At 41.9% G+C, this 22,898-nt stretch overlaps 1 protein-coding gene across 8 annotated transcripts in view; it reads right to left on the bottom strand.

Annotated features, from left to right (window-relative positions):
- sbno2b (strawberry notch homolog 2b) overlaps nt 1-22,898 on the bottom strand; it is a 184,904-nt gene that overhangs the window by 22,199 nt on the left and 139,807 nt on the right. For all 8 annotated transcript variants that reach the window (XM_070859729.1, XM_070859727.1, XM_070859728.1 and 5 more), the window contains 10 exons: nt 21,391-21,488; nt 18,213-18,295; nt 14,244-14,453; nt 10,323-10,453; nt 8,143-8,274; nt 7,155-7,290; nt 6,428-6,540; nt 5,246-5,317; nt 427-535; nt 93-167 (listed from right to left, as the gene is read on the bottom strand). In XM_070859729.1, coding sequence (XP_070715830.1) covers nt 93-167; nt 427-535; nt 5,246-5,317; nt 6,428-6,540; nt 7,155-7,290; nt 8,143-8,274; nt 10,323-10,453; nt 14,244-14,453; nt 18,213-18,295; nt 21,391-21,488 — 1,159 coding nt within the window. The remainder of the gene's footprint in view (nt 1-92; nt 168-426; nt 536-5,245; nt 5,318-6,427; nt 6,541-7,154; nt 7,291-8,142; nt 8,275-10,322; nt 10,454-14,243; nt 14,454-18,212; nt 18,296-21,390; nt 21,489-22,898) is intronic.

The raw sequence follows: 22,898 nt of genomic DNA, 5'->3' as shown, positions 1-22,898 counted from the left end.
CGGTTTCTTCCGTCCAACAAGGAATATATGTCTTTCTATTATATATTTGAAAATCAAATTGAAATCGGGTAAAGAAAACATTAAATTCTCACCTTTTTCCACATTTATATATCCATAACGATTTTCTTTGCAGAATATCCCAACAGCCATCAATCCGAACCTCATATCTGCAATACAGATGCTTCTTGTTAGATTTTTTGACTGAATATTATATTCTATAGAACAAAGGCTGCTATATACATGCAAAGATCATTTGCCGTCATTATTTTGATATACAGAATTATTCTAAATAGTTCAGTTAATTTAAAAATACTGATGCATTAATACACGTTTCAAAATAATGCATTTTACAATTGATTTTAAATATGTTAATGTACTCTGCATGTTACATGCAAATCATGTTCCGGGTATGAACTAATTTCTTACCATCGATAAAAGCATTGGGACCTCCAATATAATCTTTTGGTGGTTGTACTTTATTTTCAACCTGACCTAAGATGGTTTTAATGATTTTATCCAGTGCTCTAGTTCCATACTATGAGAAAAGAAAAATATAATCAGTAAAAAAAAAAATTCAAACATCAATTTATCTCGAATACTAGGTAGTTAGCGAAACATTTTATCATACATTACAAAATATATTTGACATATAAATGAAAACAAAAAGTGACCCAATTCTGTATGTTGTGCAATTAAAAAAAATAATCGGTTAACTTTCTGTCTTAAATCCTCCTGTACCAAACCTCAAAGATTGTTTGAATACAAAGATAATCCAGTCCGAAGCCTCTATAAATGCTGCTTCCAATTTAGACACTAGGAGGTGCATGAGAGCAGCATGAGATTACTTTATCTCTGCTCTTCCCTCCTTGCCTGTGACTTTGGTAAATACCTCCCCCTATGGTCTGACGAAAGTGGAGAATGCTGTTGAGAACTGAATATTTTAAGCACAATCCTACATGTTATAGCTCTCTGACACACATCCCTATAAACTTCATATTAACAGCAGGATGTTTCGGTTATTTTCAGATATTTGCATGCTAAGGGAAATCATGCTTGACAAATCTTCTAGAGTTCTTTGAGGATGTAACTAGTAGAGTGGACAAGGGAGAACCAGTGGATGTGGTGTATTTGGACTTTCAAAAGGCTTTTGACAAGGTCCCACACAAGAGATTAGTGTGCAAAATTAAAGCACATGGTATTGGGGGTAATTATTGACGTGGATAGAGAATTGGTTGGCAGACAGGAAGCAAAGAACAGGAATAAACGGGTCCTTTTCAGAATGGCAGACAGTGACTAGTGGGGTACCGCAAGGTTCAGTGCTGGGCCCCCAGCTATTTACAATATACATTAATGATTTGGACGAAGGAATTGAATGTAATATCTCCAAGTTTGCAGATGACACAAAGCTGGGTGGCAGTGTGAGCTGCGAGGAGGATGCTAAGAGGCTGCAGGGTGACTTGGACAGGTTAGGTGAGTGGGCAAATGCATTGCAGAGGCAGTATAATGTGGATAAATGTGAGGTTATCCACTTTGGTGGCTAAAACAGGAAGGCACAAAATTATCTGAATGGTGACAGATTAGGAAAAGGGGAGGTGCAACAAGACTTGGGTGTCATGGTATATCAGTCATTGAAAGTTGGCATGCAGATACAGCAGGCAGTGAAGAAGGCAAATGGCATGTTGGCCTTCATAGCGAGAGGATTTGAGTATAGGAGCAAGGAGGTCTTGCTACAGTTGTACAGGGCCTTGGTGAGGCCACACCTTGAATATTGTGTACAGTTTTGGTCTCCTAATCTGAGGAAGGACATTCTTGCTATTGAGGGAGTGCAGCGAAGGTTCACCAGACTGATTCCCAGGATGGCAGGAATGACATATGAAGAAAGACTGGATCGACTTGGCTTATAGTCACTGGAATTTAGAAGGATGGGATTGGACAGGTTAGATGCAGGAAGAATGTTCCCGATGTTGGGGAAGTCCAGAACCAGGGATCACAGTCTAAGGATAAGGGGTAAGCCATTTAGAACCAAGATGAGGAGAAACTTCTTCACTCAGAGAGCTGTGAACCTATGGAATTCTCTACCACAGAAAGTTGTTGAGGCCAGTTCGTTAGATATATTAAAAAGGGAGTTAGATATGGCCCTTACGGCTAAAGGGATCAAGGGGTATGGAGAGAAAGCAGGAATGGGGTACTGAAGTTGCATGATCAGCTATGATCATACTGAATGGTGGTGCAGGCTTGAAGGGCCGAATGGCCTACTCTTGCACCTATTTTCTATGTTTCTAAGGTCAGGTGGCCGTTGTCTTCTGATATCCCACATCACGCAATCATTATTTTCTGTTGCTCACCTCAGTTAATATTCAGTCCTTTGACTCAATATGTGCCAGCCGAGGAAGATACGGGGTTGGGGGTAATATATTAATTAGCATGGATAGAGGATTGGCTAACTAACAGAAAACAGAGAGTCGGGATAAATGGTTCATTCTCTGGTTGGCAACCAGTAACTACTGGGGTGCCGCAGGGATCAGTACTGGGATCCCAACTATTTACAATCTGTATTAACGACTTGGAAGAAGGGACTGAGTGTAACGTAGCCAAGTTTGCTGATGATACAAAGATGGGAGGAAAAGCAATGTGTGAGGAGGACACAACAAATTTGCAAAAGGACATAGACAGGCTAAGTGAGTGGGCAAAAATTTGTCAGATGGAGTATAATATTGGAAAGTGTGAGGTCATGCACTTTGGCAGAGAAAAATCAAAGAGCAAGTTATTAATTAAATGGAGAAAGATTGCAAAGTGCTGCAGTCCAGCGGGACCTGGGGGTACTTGTGCATGAAACATAAAAGGATAGTTTGCAGGTACAGCAAGTGATCAGGAAGGCCAACGGAATCTTGGGATGAGGTGTAAAAGCAGCGAAGTCTTGCTACAGTTGTACAGGGTATTGGTGAGGCCACACCTGGAATACTGCATGCAGTTTTGCTTTCCATATTTACGAAAAGATATACTTGCTTTGGAGGCAGTTCAGAGAAGGTTCACTAGGTTGATTCCAGAGATGAGGGGGTTGACTTATGAGGAAAGGTTAAGTAGGTTGGGCTTCTAATCATTGGAATTCAGAAGAATGAGAGGTGATCTGCTGGATTGCAGCACTTTGCAATCTTTCTCCATTTAATTAATAACTTGCTCTTTGATTTATGAGGGGGCTTGACAAGGTGGATGCAGAGAGGATGTTTCCACTGATGGGGGAAGACTAGAACTAGAGGGCATGATCTTAGAATAAGGGGTTGCCCATTTAAAATTGACATGAGGAAATGTTTCTGCTCTCAGAAGTTTGTAAATCTGTGGAATTCGCTGCCTCAGAGAGCTGTAGAAGCTGGGACATTGAATAAATTTAAGACAGAAATAGACAATTTCTTAAATGATAAGGGGATAAGGGGTTATGGGGGGCGGGTAGGGAAGTGGAGCTGAGTCCATGATCAGATCAGCCATGATCTTATTGAATGGCAGAGCAGGCTCGAGGGGCCGTATGGCCTACTCCTGCTCCTATTAAAAAAAAATACCCCAAGGCTGACAATCCACAGGTTGTGATAGTTGTTACACTGAGGATCGTGCCTGCTGGTGCCCTCCAGCAATAACCTCACTGCAGTTTGTGAGATCAGCAAGCAGGCCAAGCCCCGCTCACCTACATTGGCTTCCGGTTAAGCAATGCCTCGATTTCAAAATTCCATCCTTATTTTCAAATTCCTCCATGGCCTCACCCCTCCCTATCTCTGTAATCTCCTCCAGCCCCCACCCTCTCCCGAGATGTCTGCGCTCCCCTAATTCTGCCCTCTTGAACATCCCTGATTATAATCGCTCAACCATTGGTTGCCGTGCCTTCTGTTGCCTAGGTCCCAAGCTCTGGAACTCCCTACCTAAACCTCTCCGCCTCTCTATCTCTCTTTCCTCCTTCAAGATGCTCCTTTAAACATACCTCTTTTTTGATCAAGCTTTTCGTCACCTGCGCTAATTTCTACTTAATCGGCTCGGTGTCAAATTATTTATCTCATAATACTCCTGTGAAGTACCTTGGGATGTTTCCCGACGTTAAAGGTTCTATATAAATGCAAGTTGTTGTTGTATGGAACAGCACTGTATAAACACTACTTCTGAAACATTTCTGTCCCGTGTCTGCCTGTGGCAGCGAGAAATTCTGATACCTGCCCACCCTGGCGGTGGGGGGAGAGGGCATAATGGTGGAAGGGAGAGTTTGCTAGGGAACCCTAATCCTGGCCGTGGTTTCCACGATATAAAAGGCTGATCTTTAAAAATGTATTTAAAATAAAAGAATCCATTTCTTCCGGGTTGGTTCCAAGCCAATTCCCTGGATATACTGGGTCTCAACTGAGCCAAAACAGGAACTCCTGGCGTTAAGTAGTCCCCACCACTGGCTATTATTTGCCTTGTAAGGGGTGATCGGATGGGAAACTCCACTGTTTTCCGGGGGGTTCTGGAGTTATGGTGAGAAGCTGGTGGAATTCCCATGGGACTTAAGCCTCATCCTGCATACACTATACAAAATAATGGACAGCCAGGTATGAACTATATGTGCCTGAAGTTCTTCCTTGATTTTTAACGTGTGTGTATTTGCACATGTGGCATCTCACTTTTGCACACAGTGCTCCGAACCAACTCTGGAGTACATATATATCTACATTTCATTTTTTATGAATTCAGAAGAAACTTCTTTACCCAGAGAGCGGAGAGAATGTGGAACTCGCTACCACAGGGATTGGTTGAAGCGAATAGTATAAATGCATTTAAGGGGCAGTTAGATAAGCATATGAGGGAGAAGAGAATAGAGGGTTATGCTGTGAGAGTTAAATGTGGAAAGGGAGGAGGCTCGAGTGGAGCATAAAAGCCAACATGGACTGGTTGGGCCGAATGGGCTGTCTATGTGCCATATATCCTCTGAAATTGATTGTTTCTTATGCTACATTTACAGATGTCTGAGTTAAGAAAGTGAATTATAACAAGAGAAATGTTAGATACTAAAAACAGAAAATGCTGGAAATACTCAGCAGGTCAGGCAGCATCCTGTGGAGAGAGAAACACAACGTTTCAGGTCGATGACTCTTCAACCTGAAACGTTAACTCTGTTTCTCTCTCCACAGATGCTGCCTGACCTGCCGAGTATTTCCAGCATTTTCTGTTTTTATTTCAGATTCCAGTATCTGAAGTATTTTGCTTTTATATAAATGTTCGATACTACCTTGTTATCAAAGTTGTATTTGCTGAGGTCTCTGGATTCTGTTGCCCTTCGATCACCATGAGTCAAAGCACCCTACAGAAAGAACAGATTTGTAATTCTAAAACGGTAACTAATTAACTTACATTCCAAGCAATTTTAATGCTATTACTTATTTAAATTTAAATCTCTTCACTTCACTGTTTGATCGAATTTGCAGACATTACTCATTTCTGTCCTACAAGTTCAACAGTTTGTTGCAAGGCTCTAAAACATAGATCAAAACAGCTTTTGTTTTCTGCAACCAAGGCAAGAAGGACTATCTCGAGTTGTGGTACTGAGCTACTTAGATCAAAGGAGATTCCAGGATTGATGTCTGGTCTGTGCTGAGTGAGCTGATCGTAGCCACTTCACTATATGTAATTGGCCAAAGTGTACCCAGACTGGGAATTTTAAAAAATATCAGCAAGGGTCCCAGTGACCTCTGCTGGAAAACACATATGTAAGGGAGTCTGATGAGAACAGATGTGATGCTACCCAAAACTGAATATAGACTGCTGACACAGTCACATGCATGGGCAAGGAGTGGAATTATATCCAGCAGGAGTCAACATTGTCAGGAGAGAAACTTTTGGGTGCAGGGAAAAGAAAAGGAATGTACCTAATAAACCGTCCCAAATTATTCTCAAGAATCTTAAGTTTTATGATAAAATACATCAAGGTTGGGCTGCAAAGGTTGTAGATTTTGTAGTTAATATTCTGAATAGTTAATTAAAGAAAGGGAATACAGATGTCAAACGTAGTCAACCTGGACTATTAATACTGTGATTTGAAAAGTGTAGGACTACATTACAATAAAACACGATTAACCAAACATAGTGGTGAACTCATAAATATTATTGAATCACCCACACGTTGCAGATAATATCAGTGATCATTTCTCTGCTGTTTTTATCTCTGGTTGGAGCACTCTGTGGTCACTTATGTGGCGGTTTAGATTGCTATAGAATCTTTCTTGTAAGAACTGCATATAAATAAGGTGCCAATGCAGATTCCCAGCAGACTGTCCAGGATGATGGTCAGAATGCCTACGTAAATGGAGTTAAAGCTTAAAAAGACTTTACTTATAACATTAAATGACCATCTGAATCTTAGTACTGTTGTAATAATTACGCCATTACACCTTAGCAAGAATAATGAGATTACCAGACTCTCCAAACGCTTAGCAACAATAGAGGCAAATCGCCTTTCGCCTGCAAGCTCAGAGATGAGGAATATATATTCTGGAGCTGACACTTGATTTGACCGATGAGTACGACCTGCAAAGAGAACGAAAATGAAGACACAGAAAATTGCAATCTAAATCACATTCTAATCTTGGGCTATAATTCTAATCACAAAATTGCCGAAAAAGCCATTTTATGATAGCAAATAACTTTCACATACTTGCTAGCTGTGCCAACAGGTTATAGTTTTCTCTGAGTAATGTCAGCAGGCAACAGAACAAAGAGGATTGAAGAAACGATGTTTTGATCAAAAAGCAGAGGCTATTTAATGTTTGACATCAGAAAGTAAAGACAAGTATACTTCCTGATCTACCAAAATAGATCAAAACTGTTCTATGTCTTTACTTAATTATGACCAAAGAATAGAAAATAAGACAACTGATTAAAATCTTGGGGCTATAACTGGTAAACAATTGCCCCGAGTCCCAGAGGTAAGCATGAGTGTACAACAGCCATTCACTGTGGACATTTTATCACCTATATGATTACCTTCTATCACACCTGGAGCTACTTAGCTGTAAGTCTATAAGGTAAATCAACACTTATGGATTATAATCACTTTTTCAGATATTATACAAGAACAAATAACTTTCAATTATTCTGTGTTTACGATTGTTAATAATAGCCGTTTTTTTGGTGGGACCTACCAAACTGTTGAATAGCACGGTCTGCACTCCAAGGCAATTCCAGGGTCATATGCACTCTTCTTCGTTGGTTCTGTATTCTTTTATCAGCCTGCAGTGAAATTCCTGAACTGGCTGCTTCAGAGATAATGGCTACAAACTTGACAAATTAGAAAGAGTTAATTTTAATTTTAGAAGATGTATCAACTATTATAGCTGCTCTACAACAGTAAATATCACCGGAACAACATATTGGGAGTTTCAACATACTGTAATAAAGGATGATGGGATATGGATCCACATTCGAGATCCTCTACATGATGTTAGGTTAGCTGCTTACCCACAGTGAAGTAAGGTAACAGTAGGGAGAGGTACCCTGGCTGGCATCTCCTAGAAGCCAGTTTCCTTTGTTATAGGTAGAGGACTGTCAAATAGTCACGAGATGGTGTGTGACAAAGGATGACTGAACTAATTGGAATGGAACAAACAAAATAACAACCTTAAAAACACAAAACACTGCTTAACAAAGTAATAAATATATATGGTGCCCATGAGGAAGAGGAAAAATGTGATCTAGTATGTAACATGCTTGTCAAAAAATTGTTTTATCTCTTCACTAATGTCCTGAATAGCAACAATCCTTCATACATTGCTATTTATACAGGTCTACCAACTAAAATTTCCAGAGGAAAATATGGATCTAGAAATTGTCTCGGATGGCAGTACAAAATGGCCGGTATCGGATCAGCTGCCTGTTATATGCAGCACCCGATATTCAGTTCTATTGACTGTGATGGAATAGAATATCAGGCACGGTGTGTAATGGGGGGGGCGATCCAATACAGTCCGCTTTGCGCCAACGCCAGAGACGAATTTCTACCCCATGGTCTTCCTGCAGTACCGAGGTTGGGAGCAGATACTGCTATATGTTGCTCTATGTTTATTCTCCATTTATTTCAAAGAAAAATAGGGCCTAATATACACGATTGTACAAAATGCAAAACAAACCTACCTTATCCCCATTCATGAACCGCTCCTTTTCCTTTAAATTCACATGGTCAATGGACAAATTTTGTTCTGCTCTGGACTCATAACAAACTGAGCCATCTGATTTGCGAACAACACGTCCCTTTCTTCCAGTCATCTATTAAAAATAATAATTTAAGTACACAAAACAACTTGTAGTACCATGTTACATACACCAACAAGTTTAAGCTTTTATTAAACTGAATTTTGTGCTCATCAGGATGAGGCACATCCGTTGCAATCAAAATGTTTTTCCACACTTTAGTATCTAGCATTAGCATCAAGCACCCACAGAGCAGATGTAGGTTAAAGTTCCCTCTACTCTACTCTAACAAGGTACTTAACCCTAATTTGTGAAGGACACCCATGCTGCACCTATGAGACATTTCAATTTTCCAAACCAATCACTTTTTTTTTAAAGAGTGAGACTGACAATAGACAATTATCGACAGTTTGTGTTTTGGATTCATTCTGCCTAGGAACTAGGCTGAGACGATCAATAAGCATTTCAATCAGTATCCTTACAACCAACAAAAAGAAGGGTTCTTCATTACACCAGCTGAGGATGAATTCAAAGTAAGTTCTAGTAGTAAAAGTAATGTGTTAATCCCCTACGCACCACAAACCTTTGTGTGGTTGGAATCTTTTGTAAACGTTATCCAGAATAACATAACTCTTTTATTCGAACACACAAATTCACAGCCAAATATTGTAAGATTCACTGATACTTATCCAAAGAAAAGTCTGTGTTGATTTAAATGTTGCTGCCATTATATATTTTTGATGTTATACTCAGCTACCTCTCTTCCTCCCTCTATATACTATTACATGTATAAACAATAAAAATAACACATTTGTTGTGTTTTTATGAATGCATAATAATGTAAGTAGTGTCCCAAGTTCCTTTTTGGTTGGTCTGTGCTGATCATATGGTATGATTTGTCAAACAACTAGCAGGGCCATCAGATCCTAGAATTCAACCTGAATTTATGAGAAAACCCAATCAGAAGTGTCAGCTCTACTTAATTTGATTGGTTCTTTAAATTGTGTTTGCGTTTGTGAACAACTCCAATGAAGATCAATTGGTAAGTAAAAATTATAACTACATTTAATCCAATTTCTTTCTTTCAATTCAATTCAATTCATTGAGCCATTAGGTGTATCAGATTACTTCATGGGTTTGACACTTTCAACACAAGCGTGCCCCTTGTAAATGCTTCACTAACATGGATATTAACAATTCAATACCATATTGAATGGATTTCTAAAAAGCCAAGTTATTCTTGCAGAAAGTCTCCGTCTAGGAATCCCCTAGCATGGCCGACTTTAAAAAGAAACCCAGAGTACGATAACAAGAAGTTACAACAAATTTTATTATACTCAGCTAGTAAGTCAGTTTTAATGGATGCTTACAATGACACAGGCGTCTATTTGTAAAAAAAACCAGATGCCATTTATTAACTTTAGTTAAGCTCCCCCAGTGGTTCAGCCAGTTAAGACATTGGGTAGCTGAGCCACACAGTTGGGGCAGTCAACCTCAGTGCCGCTGGGTTAGGAATGGTAAAATCAGCTAGGATTCCCATGCCCTATTTAGTGACCCCTGCTGTGTGTGTGATGCCCTATTTAGTGACCCCTGCTGTGTGTGTGCCCACGCCAGGTGAGGACAAGATTGTTAACCAAATAGCTGACCCTCTGATTTCACACAGGAGAGCAGAAGAGAAAACTGACGCATAAAGGAGGAAAAAAAAAACTGGGTTAAATCTACCTCCAATCTGCTCCTTCCTCTCCTGAAAGCACTGATTCATTGTAGGGCTCAGTGCCACAGGAGCCGGTGGCCATTTTTATGTGAGCCTAGATAGTGAACAATGGCAGGCTATTTTTACCATGAAGGACATCACAGCCAAACCCAATACTGTCCTCATCTGACATTTACATACATGTCCTTTCTAATAGGACTTACTGGACAGCGATAAGCAGCAGAAACTTGATTTCCCCTTCCTTCGCCCAAAGTCAAAAGTAGTGCTCCAGTGATGATCTAGTTGATGAGAGCTAACTCAGACTCCTGGCCTATATGGTTCGATACCATACCAGATAGTGTCTTTGCTCATAAAGCCATTGGGAGAGGTTATAAAGCAATTTTTGACAAGTAAAACCGTAGAAAATTACCTCAGCCACATGCTCAGGACCACCGAACAGGTCGATCAGTTCATCCAGTGTATTCAGAGGTAGTTCTTTTCCTAGTATTTCAACCTTTGCCAGCAGATCCCCTTTCATTTTTTCTACAAAATCTAGTGTTGCTGCAATTTGAAAACAATTCAAATCAATCAATCAAAATTGTTCAAGGTCGCTAATGCTTTTGTTAGATACCGACATGACACTCAAGTGTTTAAAACTCATTTGCATTATTCCTACTCAAAGGCCAGCATTCAGATAATTACTTTAAATTTAATAGATAAATGACTGAAAAGTATCATTATATTTGCAAAAATAACCAGGTTTGCTTTTTGGTGAAAATAAGTATCATAGGACCACGGTGGGATGGGGTGAAGAGAAAATGGACCCCAGTGTGCCTGTTTTCCGGGTGAAAACGGAGGGAAGGAGGACCAATTTTGCAGGGCTATGTCCTGTATTCCAAGGACGCCTGAAAGAGCCTGACCCATTGGTGTTCCCAGCAGCCGCCAAAGATAGGCATTAGGTGCCTTGCATATGTTAATGAGTGACCTAATGTTTATTTTAGGACCCATTCTGGAAATTTGTCTGCCTCGAGGAGAGGAGTACTGGGTCTGCTCTATTCAGGATTACTTGGTCTAATCATAGGCAGTCCCTCGGAATCGAGGAAGACTTGCTTCCACTCCTGAAGTGAGTTCTTTGATGGCTGAACAGTCCAATACGAGAGCCACAGACTCTTGTCACAGGTGGGACAAATAGTCGTTGAGGGAAGGGGTGGGTGGGACTGGTTCGCTGCATGCTCTTTCCGCCGTCTGCGCTTGATTTCTGCATGCTCTCGGCGTTGAGACTCGAGGTGCTCAGCGCCCTGCACCCTCTCGGATGCACTTCCTCCACGGTCTTGGGCCAGGGACTCCCAGGTGTCAGTGGGGATGTTGCACTTTATCAGGGAGGCTTTGAGGGTGTCCTTGTAGCGTTTCCGCTGCCCACCTTTGGCTCGTTTGCCACGAAGGAGCTCCTAGTAGAGCACTTGCTTTGGGAGTCTCGTGTCTGGCATGCGGACGATGTGGCCTGCCCAGCGAAGCTGATCGAGTGTGGTCAGTCGATTATTGTTTCTGTGCCACTTGGTCTACATGCATCCTAACCAGCGGTCCTTAAAGAGACCACAAGAGGACGCCACCTACATTTTCTTCATAAATTTACCCTAATGTGGAGCCAGAAGAACAGGAGTGCTCCTCCCAGCTTTTTAACACAACTGGAGGTCGTTGCCGGCCCGTGCTCGGCATCCATCTTGTTCTACTCCAACTCCTCCACAAGAGGTGATCTTCCTGAAACATAAGATTCTGAGGGGGGTTGACAGGGTAGATGCAGAGAGGACGTTTCCCGTCATAGGGAAATCGAGAACTAGTTTCAGAATAAGGGGTCGTCCATTTAGGACAGAAATGAGGAGGAATTTCTTCTCTCAGAGGGTCATGAATCTGTGTAATTCTCTGCCCCAGAGAGCTGTGAAGGCTGGGTCATTGAATATATTTAAGGTGGCGGTAGACAGATTTTTGGATGATAAGGGAGTCAAGGGTTATGGGAGCGGGCAGAGGAGTGGAGTTGAGGCCAGGATCAGTTCAGCCATGATCTTATTGAATGGTGGAGCAGGCTCGAGGGGCCAAATGGCCTACCCCTGCTCCTATTTTTTATGTTCTTATTACCTTAGGTCCACTGCCAGCAAAGCAGTGAGCCAAAATTGAGGGCCCCAAAAAAGCAAGCTGCTTTTGGATAAGCAACAGGCTCACCCAAATTATTAAGATGTGGCCTGAGGATCAATTTTGGGCGGTACTCAAGCTAGCCTCTTCTGCTGCATGCAGTGAGAGTGTAACCTGGCTCATTTTGGAAAATAAATTTATCACTTTGGCATACTACTTCAAAGATTCTAATCTGTATTGCAATTGGAAAGGGGTCAAATTCCATGACAGTCTTACTACTCAAGTTTCTATCTGTCGTAATTGCGCACAATACTCTTGTCAATCAATAGTTAATTCTCAGACTGAGAAAAATCCTGTCACCTGAGCCAGGTTTGTGATCAGCTCACGCAACGTGATGTTGAAAATAATACTAATATTACAGCGGAAGGACCGCACAACCCAAGCACCCCACCCAACCGTCCTTTCAACCACCGTCTGCCCCGCGTGTGACAGAGACGGTAAGTCCTGCATTGGACTCATGAGTCACCTGAGAACTCATTTTAGTGTGGTAGCCCCCGAGGGATTGCAAAGAAGGAAAGAATATTACAGTATTAAAGATATGCATTGTAATATATTATCGGGTGCATTAGCATAGTGGTTATGTTACTGGACTAGTAATCCAGAGGCCTAGACTAATGATCAGGAGACACGAGTTCAAATCCCACCATGGCAGCTGGGGAATTTAAATTCAGTTAATTAAATAAATCTGGAGTAAAAATCAATAATGGTGACCATGAAATAACCGTATTGTCGTAAAAACCCACCTGGTTCACTAATGTCCTTTAGGGAAGGAAATCTGCCGTCCTTACCCGGTCTGGCCTATATGTGACTCCAGACATACAGCAATGTAGTTGACTTTTAACTGCCCTCTGAAATGGCCGAGCAAGTCACTCAGTTGTATCAAACCTCTACAAAGAAATATAACAGCACTGTGGGAGCATCTTCACCACATGGACTGCAGCGGCTCACCACCAGCTTCTGGAGGGTAATTAGGGATGGGCAATAAATGCTGGCCAGCAACGCCCACATCCCATCAACGAATAAAAAAAAATCAAGACTGAACTACTAAGTTTTTTTACTCTTGCTCTGTCATATCTTGAATTTTACTTTTGCCAACTATTTTGGAAGCAATAAAAATCCAATCTGTATAGCGCACTCCTGTGATAAATCCCGCATGAATCTGGCAGTTTAGGCAGGGGCTTGCAAAGATTGGAGCCACTTCTCGCCACAAAACAAGTCCAGTGCATAGGGGTAGGGGAATGGCCGGTGGCAGGAACTTCCAGGCTAGGAGTTCTTTAGTCACCGGCCTGGTGTAGCATTGATGGCCCAGTATGCCAAGTGAGACCTGGCACTGAATGGCAGAAGTGGGGCTCACCAGGGGTCTAAGCCTGGTTCAAGGTTTAGATCCCCAAAGATGGTGGGTAATTTACATTAAAAAAAAGTCTGTCCCCTTACAAAAGGGATATTTCCAGCACCTTCCCAGGGGGTGGAAGTCTAGGCATCAAATTCTGCCACATTTTGTGGCCTCTTGGGGCAGACAGTGCTCAAGATGGGCTCCTGGAATATTTAAATTGGTTGATTTCCCCATGACCCTTCAAGCTTTGGTGGGGGTCAGCGCTGGAAGGTATGGATGGATGCATCCCAGCACTTACACCAAAATGTTGGGACTATTGATCTTAGGCGCTAAAATGTTTACTGTCTTCTCCAGGTTTCTTTGGTCTCGCTGATCATCCTGGAAGTGGGATCGTTTTTTGTTCGAAAAAGGTTTATCGTTTTATTGAAAATTCTGTTAATAACCTGCATGCATATTACATGTGACCAGATCAATACACAGTGTTTTTAAGGTTATTACTTCTCTAAAACCACTGGATTCAGTGTTCTGCGAACCAGGTTTTTAAAATAATTTGATATTTTTTTTCTCTAGTTCTGGCCATACTATCTCATTATATCTCAGTCGAAGAGGCAGGATGGTGAACTTCCAGTGTTGCTTAACTGTGATAAAATGTTTAGCAGTGGCCTGGCATGACTCTTCCTTCCTCCATCCCAGTGGGGAAGTGCCTGCCCATTACCTTTTGGCACGGCAGAGACTATAAACTAAATGTATGGAAAATCAAGGGCGTAAAGCCAAGCTCGACTAATGAGTTCCAACAACTCGTGCCGTTCAAATCATTATATTAGATGGTACCTTTTGCCGTAGATAAAAAACCATTTATGGGAGGATCCAAAGCAATGACATCAGCCTCTTCAGATATCTCCATAGCAGACGCAGGTGATGAGTTCAGATCACTGTCAGTATCAAGGTCAGAATAACAGCTGCTGTCGTCACTGCTTTTCAACAAACATACGTATTCTGGAACAATTTTCAAATGCTTCAAGGGCCGACCACATTGCTTTCCTGTGGGAAAGTATTTAAAGAAGGAAATAGGTTAAAAATAGTAATGGCACACAAATGTTATTTTAAGCAATATAAAAACAGTACTTAAAAAGAACAGAAAAACATGTAATTTAATGCACTGAAGGTAACCTCTTTTAGAACTCTTTCACTGATCTATTTGCCTTCACACGTGCATGTAATCCTTTCCACTCTGCAAGGAACTTTGAAGCAGGATAAATCTGTAAAATTTCTAGTTGAAGAAATGGTATTTTCACCATTATAGGTTAAGGTATGAATGTGGGAAAGTCTGTAATGATGTGCCAAATAAGCTGCTTGTGCTTAGCTTACAGGCATGAACAAGGAACAAGACGAACTGTTCACAGCAGTAAATGGATTCTTATTTAAATCCTCCATTTGTAATCATGACCCTTCAGAAATTGTATAGTTCTTGCAGCTACTTTTAATGCAAATAAGCTGCTTGTGCTCAGCTTACAGGATTTAAAAGTGATGCTACGGCTGAGTTACCCATTTCTATTTGACAAACAGCTGCTCAACTAACAGCAGGAGCACAAAGGAGCATTAAGCACAGCGAACATGAAAATACTTGCTGCGGATGCATTATACAGTACAGACAATACAGTATTCAATTTTCACTAAAAGAAAATAATGGTGTTATCTGTGTGGTGATCATTGTATTCAGACTATCACTTAAATAAATCTTTTTAAGCTGAAAGCTTTATATGGAGTTAGTGCTATATTTTACAGTATGACCATTCTTTGGTATATCATTCTGCAATCATTCCCAAGCATCTAGGAGCAGAAATTGGTTTGCGCACATATTTGGATGCAAACGCAGCAGTGGCAATGATCATCGTGCTGAAACTGATGAGCAGGAGGATCATGTGAAATTGGCTCTCTTGCGTCATCAGGGTGCAATTGAGGAGGCAATGGTGCCTGTCCTGCAGAGAATGAAAATTATTGGCATAGGCACTGGCACCAGGTCCACAGTGACTCAGGGTGGGGGTTAGAACACGGGAGGGAGAAGGGATGTTTCACTGTAGAGCTGGGAGGAGCACACCTGCTCTTGGCTCCTCATTTTTTTTTTTACTTAATCGTTTTGTGGCAGCCTCTGTCACTCCCTTTAAGGACTGTTTGTCTCGCTGCTTTAGGACCGAAAAAAACTGACCGCAGCACACATGGCGCATGTTGTGCTCAGTCACAATCGAATCTGGGTAAGGAGCCTGAACCCTGCGGTAGGCCCTCAATTCGCACAGGAAATGGGCCCAAGGCTGGTCTCAGGCATGCGTTCTGGAGTCACCCTAACCAATTTGGCACTTGCTGCTTTCCCTGCATGGAATGTGGGCACAGAAATGGGTGCTGTGGGATCCAATTTCCAGACCCTAATGTCAATAAAAGTACCCTTACATTACATGCAAAAATACTTGTGAAGCATTACTTAGGGTCTGATATATCAGGACTGGTTAAGCAGTCACACCTGCAGAAGTTACCACTTTTATTTCAAAGCAATTTACAAAAAGTGATTGTACCATTGCTACATAGAAATGAAAGGGAACACAGCTCAAGGTATTCAAGAAAAACAATCTGCATTTATGCTATTCAATTTTTATTCTTCATCGTGTGAAGGATCATGTTGATGGAAAATGGGAACATTCCCTATACATTGCCATTTTTAGTAGTGAATGGTCACCAGCTAACAGCTTTGTAAATTATCCTCACTTCTGACTGTGTTTTCGATCAATTAGAAATATTTATGCTCTGAAATGACCTTGAGGAATAATACTGTATGAATGCTGCATCTGAAAATCCTCTCTCCGCCATATTAGAGGAGCTGTTTGCCTAGTTATTTTCAATGGACTAGTGCTTCAGTTACATTAGCAAAAATAAGAATTTTAAAGGATGCATTAAGTGTTTGTATGCCAGTATCTCACAAGATAATTTCAGGGCTTTAATGTTTGCGGTAATGTCCATTGCTGTTGTGGAAAAAACTGCCCACTATTTTCCACCGCTGCACAATCAGCCTTCTCACCTCCACAATGAACTCACACCCATAACCACACCACAATGCAGAAACTGTGCATCGCAAAGCACGCATCAATACACCTCTCAATCTTTAAAAGAAAGAAAACTAGTAGGATGAGTCACATCATATCTACATAATGAGACTCCAGGCTTTACAACAAAACAAACTGAGCGGAATTTTTTCTGTACATTAGAGCTAGCGTGCATGCTTACTGTACATTTATGTTTATTAATCTAGCATATTAACATTAATACAACATTAGGGCATTTGTGCTCATATTTCCAAATCTGCTGTCAAGATCAAACAGAATTAATATCCAGTACCTGTGATAATGGTTTATTGGATTGTTAAGCACTGAATTCTTACTTTCTAAATTGACCATACAGTTGTGCATTTTCTTCGTGCACCCTCACACATCTAAGCTTCCAGAAAGTTCACAGAGCAAAGTAGGCCCCTCCTGTGAGTGCATTAGGCAAATGCTCTGCTTAACTGGTCAGAACAATTTCAACTCCAGGTCTGTGTAACTCATGCTCATGAGTTTTATAGCTCATGCCAGTTTGTGGTTTTTTATTTAGTAAACTATAAAGTCCTACTGTATATTTTCTCATACACAGGCCATTCGGATAATCGTGCTTGTTTGGTAAAGCTATCCAATTAGTCTCACTCCCCTGCTCTTTCGCCTCAGCTTTGTATTTTTATTCCCTTCATGTATTTATCCAATTCCCTTTTGAAAGTTACTATTGAATATGCTTCCACCATCCTTTCAGGCCGTGCATTCCAGATCACAACAACTCGCTGTGTAAAAAAAATGTTTCCACATGTTGCCTCTGGTTCTTGTGCCAATTATTTTAAATCTGTGTCCTCTGGTTATCGGACCTTCTGCCACTGGAAACTGTCTCTCCTTATTTACTCTATCAAACCTGTTGGTGATTTTGAACACCTCTATCAAATCTCCTCTTCACCTTCCAAAGATCATCCACCTGTTTTATTTTTAAGTTAATTGCTCATTTCAAATTGTGATCATGCTATATAACTCTACTATTATTAAACTGAAAGACTCCAAATCCCTGGAGATGCTGATCTGCCAGTGCAAATCTGGCTGACCAGAACCACTGCCCGCCCTAGCCCCTGTTGGAAAGCCTGTCCCAAATCCCAGGGATGGGGTTTATTTGCATGGCCAGCATGGGTTGCTGGCGCCTGTAAGGATGCATTAGCAGCGCCTGCCTCAGCTTGATCCTCCCCGTAAGACAGACTCAACCACAACCACCCCTGCCCATGATCACCCTAGATCTTTTTTCTGTGGTCTTCAACTCGAGGAGCCATTTTGCCTCCATTTGGGGCTTCAGATGGTGTGAGTTCTGCCGATGCCTTTTAAGGCAGCAAAGGGCAGACTTTCCTTGGGAAACATGAGAATTCCAATGATACAACGCCCTGACACAGGGAATGTGGACGGAAGATCCAGCCACATTTCCCCCAACTGAAACTTAAAAGGCCAGAACAAACAGGGTGGCAGCCTGGCATAATTAGGTTCTGCCCCAAATTCAGGACACCCCATGGTGGAAATCAGCATTTCTGCCCTCCCCAGTCTCAATAACTTAGGGGCCAAATTCTCTGTCCATGTGTTACTAGAAAGTAGCATGTTACTGAATAGATAATCAGCCAAGAAGCATAGAAATGCCAAAGTTGCTTGATCTGTACTCTTATTTATTAAAAAGTTATTATATGTAATGTCATCTTACGTTTCCTTTTTGTTCCCGTTCCTTTTTCTTTCTTTCTCTTTGTTGATGGAAAGTGCTTCTGAATTAGTGACTTAAAGACCCCTCTGTAATTAAAATGCAAAATTTAATCCAGCTACTCAGATTTTTAAATGTCTAAAGTATAGTATTCCTTTTTAAAATTAATTTATTAAATGTTGTTGTTATTACAAAAGCATATACTGTGCCATGTTATTTACAAAATAAGTTCATGGTGAAAAGTGCAAACTATCACATAAAGTAAAATGTAAAAGTTCCCTCTTTTGTCCCTTTCAAGTTTCTTAGTCAAGCAGGAACAACCTATGCAGTGCACTGATTATATATAATCTACTGATAGGAGGCATGCCAATGGCACCAGTTTTCCTTCACCTGAGCTGTGCAACAGAATCCAGAAGCCGCCCAACTCTAAGCGCTGAAACTCACTCCTGAGATGATTTGAGTACTGATCATCCACGAGACTCAAACCTGCAATCTTCTATCTAAGGCAGATATTTGGCAATTGTGACACTGGGTTGGTTCAAAAGCTCAATTTCTGGCTTACTATTCTTTCAATGTAGAGCAACTTTTATGCTGCAGTGGTACTTATCTTGAGGCATGAGCTTTGACGCTTGGGGGTGATATTATTTAAAGTGCTCAATTGCAACGGATAATTATACTAGCAATGTGCACCATATGCTTCAGCTTCCTCTCAAACTTGAGTATCACTCATATGCAGATACTCAGACACATGTACTTACTATACAATACACTGTCTACATATAAGCTGTGAGGATTTGAACGTCAGAGGAAGCTGAAGCGTCAGTGTGTGCTGTAAGTATAACTTGGAACACGTTATACTTATCACCCGGCAGGGAGTCTGTTGATCCAAAGAGTCAGACTGTACAAAGTAGGTTAAGTACAAACAACAGCATTCACACTGCCACTGTGACAAGAACATTTTTTTTCTGGCTCTAGTTTTGGCTTGACAACGGTCTCTCAAACAACCAATGTGAGGCTAGAAACTTAGGACTGGAATTTCCACAGGGGTTTTTCCAATCTCCTGCCATAACTTCCGTGGAAGATCGGCAGAAATCTCAGAGGACAGGTGTGAACATTTGTTTATGACATTTCACCAGGGTTTCAAAGGAGCATCCCACTTCAAGGTACAGCGCATGCTGGAGAGTGACGGCTGTGAAGAGGGCGACTGGACTGTATATCACCAAGGTCCAAGCCACTGATTGGAGCGTGGGCTGGTACAGTAGGAGCGGCGAAGTTGAGGCGAAGGAGCAGTGAGTGATCGTGGAGCGACGTGATCGGGGCCCAGGAGAGGTGTGGGTTCGGGACCCAGGGGCAGCACGGGCCAGCCCGCACGAGCTGGTCTCTAGTCGTTTTGGTTAATCCTCGAACCAAGACCTAGCTCTGTCAAGCCCGTGTGGTGGCTGGTGTGCAACGGCCACCACACCTTAAAAAAATCCACGCAAAGGCACCTCCAGGTCCTTCATTGTGACCTGTGAACTCATTCCTTTTTGGCGTGGAAGCAAGTCATCCTTGATACGAGGGACCGCCTATGATGATGATGAGTTAATCTTATCTTTTAGTATGTGGGAATCAATTATTGAGTCGTTTAAAAAACAATTCTCCCAATTTTTTGGCTGCTATCCTGAAGAGAGTGACTCATAATTTGATACAGTTCCCTGGGCATTAGCAGATACCAAGTATTAGGTGGCCATTTTTCATGGGTGTGCCTAGAGAGTGATGCTGGAAGGCTACCTGGCTGTGTGGGTCATTACAGTTGGCTCTGATCCTGTTGTTACCTCACATCCACAAGCAAAGGGGTCACCAGATAGTGATTAGAGATGGAAATCCTGACTGAATTTTCACCTCTCCAGCTCAGTACTCTGAAGCCAGTAACCCACCGCTGATCTGCATAATATGCAGCTAATTCAACACAGACCAGGGATCAAATCTAGGACTGTCCTGGTTTGTATAGCTCAGAACCGCATCCGGTGAGAAATTCAGGGCAATCTGATTGCAGTCTAAGTAAATAACTACATTTTTGTAACTACTCTCAACTATTAAATTCTCAGTACTCTTTTGAAGGATTAATACAAAGGTCACAACTATTTATATTCATGTGAACTTAAAGGTTCAAAGCTATTCATGTAAATAGTAATGCAAAGGTCAGAGCTATTTACATGTTAATATGTATAACTGAAAGTTACACAAGAGACTCTTCATGGCTAAATTTAGTATTTTAACTTAAAGCAATGTTTCCACATTAAGCAGATTTTATATGACAAAAGTAAAATAGATTAACATATGTAGAAAAAAGCAGGAAGAGATTTGGTACTATTCCAAATTCGATGGCAACAAGTAAATATAATAAAACAACATGCTAAAGGGTGCTGTTTCTTAAAAAAAAATTATTTGGCAAACTCCCTTTTTATTTTTTGCAAACATAATATGACACATAAATCACACTCTAAGGTATAATGCCTATTAAATGTGAAATCACTGGAATAAAAATGATGTAGAGCTCTTCTCCCTTGATAAACAAAGAAAAGCCAAACAAATTTGATGGAGAGTGGGCATGCAGCCAATTTTGGCGAGCCCCCTGCTGTAATAACCGGAAACTATTCCAGAACCCAGTTACACCAGGCACTGGCCTTGTGTCTGAGTTTCCTCAATGGCCCTGTGGACCACGGAGCTGCACCCACTCCTTATAAGGCCATCAACATTTGGAGCTGGGAGCGTAGACTCTGAATGTCAAGTTCCTGCTTGGCGGGGTATAATTAAGGACCTGATTTACGATTGTTTCTGGAATGCCTAATAATTAATGGCAGTGGATCCCGCCATGGGGTTCTGGCCAGGATTGTTACCCAAATCCTTGAAGATTACAAATATAATAATTTTCAGGCAGCCCCCTTTGTATTCAGGGCCAGTTCTTTAATAGCAGGCATGGTTATATAAAAATGTTACACATTTCTCAGTTAAAATTAGGTTTTTAAAGTGGAAATATCTGGATTAAAAAAAATAAAAGCATAATATTATTTTACAATTTTAACTTCTTGAAACGATGTCAAAAATGTAACAAGATTCCACGGGGTTACAAGAATTAGACAGACTTAAGCCATTTAATTTACCTATCCAACAGTCATTGAAATGGCATGACACCTTTACTTACACTGCAGCAGATACAAATTGATTAAGGTGGCCGTCATTCTCATCAAGTACTTCTCGTGTTCGAGCCTCACCTGTGGATTGCAGTCCAATAACAATGCACTGGAATGAACAGACAGTAAAGTGCCATTAAGTAAATGTGTAGTCGTTCCATCTTGGCTTTTAAAACTTCTTTCTGTCCCCTCCTCCCACAGTCCCCAGCACTATTGTAGGTAAGAGGACTAGATAATCCAATTTCATACATTTATTTTTTAGGTACCTAATTACAATGGCGGGGGAGGTTGCAGGAAAGCCAAAGGATTTGTGAGGGGCGAACAATAAAAATAGTGGAAATTTGGAACTAACACTTCCCAATAGGTGGTGGCTGCTGGGTCAAATTTGAATTCTCAGACTGAGATCGATACATTTTTGTTAGGTAAGGGTATCAAGATATGGACCAAAGGCCGGTAAACTGGGTTGAGGTACAGATCAGCCATGATCTAATTAAATGACAGAACAGGCTTGAGGAACTGAATAGCCTACTCCTGTTCCTAAGTTCCTATAAAAAGCAGAGAGAGAATAGTAGCTACATTGGGCCCAAGTTTCCGCCCTCTGTAAAAACGACGCACCTGCATAAGGTGCGGCGAATTTTTGGAATAAAAAGAGCACCGAAAACTTACCTTGTGATTCTGCGAGCTCCTCAGGACGTCTTCATGCTCGGCGTGGCGCAGCACAAGGGGTCGGGGGCTGAAAACAGTGCTGGGACCTCTGCACATGCGCGCTAGAGTGTGCGCGCATGTGCAGTAGTTCCTCGCCCCTGAGGCTGTGTGGGAGGGGGCCGAAGCACGCTGGCCCTAGCCTTGGCCGATTGGGCTCCCCGGGCGAAGATCGGGACTCGCCCCTCCCTCCCGTTCAGCTCCCCCCCACCCCCCCCCCCCTTCAGCTTCCCCCCCCACCCCATTCAGCTCCTCCCCTCCCCTCCTCCCATTCAGCTCCCCCCTCCCTTTCAGCTCCTCCCTCCCCTCCTCCATCCCCTCCCCCCCTTCCACTCCCTCCCTCCTCTCCCCCCCTTCCACTCCCTCCCTCCTCTCCCCCCCCCTTCCACTCCCTCCCTCCTCTCCCCCCCCCTTCCACTCCCTCCCTCCTCTCCCCCCCCCTTCCACCCCCTCCCTCCTCTCCCCTCTTCCACCCCCTCCTCCTCTCCCCCTCCCTCCTCCACTCCCTCCCCCTCCTCCACCCCCCTCTTCCTCTCCTCCCTCCTCTCCCACCCCCCTCCCTCCTCTCTCCCCCACCCCTCGCTGTCAGAAACACAGAGAGACAGAGACAGAGAGAGACACAGGGAGGCCCCATCCCAGCATGCTGTTGGAGGACTCCCGGTGCTGCAGTCGGTGAGTAGAAACTTAATTCTTTATTTATTGATTGATTTTTTATTTATTTTTAAATTTTTTTGGATTGAGTTATTGGTTGATTTATTGGTTTATTTATCATTTATTATTGATGATGGCTCTTTATTTGTAAAAGTGAAGTGTTTAA

Source organism: Pristiophorus japonicus, chromosome 18 (assembly GCF_044704955.1).
Source record: "Pristiophorus japonicus isolate sPriJap1 chromosome 18, sPriJap1.hap1, whole genome shotgun sequence".
Lineage (NCBI taxonomy): Eukaryota > Metazoa > Chordata > Chondrichthyes > Pristiophoridae > Pristiophorus > Pristiophorus japonicus.
The sequence above is the reverse complement of the archived record's forward strand: the minus strand, read 5'-3'. Positions and strand labels throughout refer to the sequence as shown.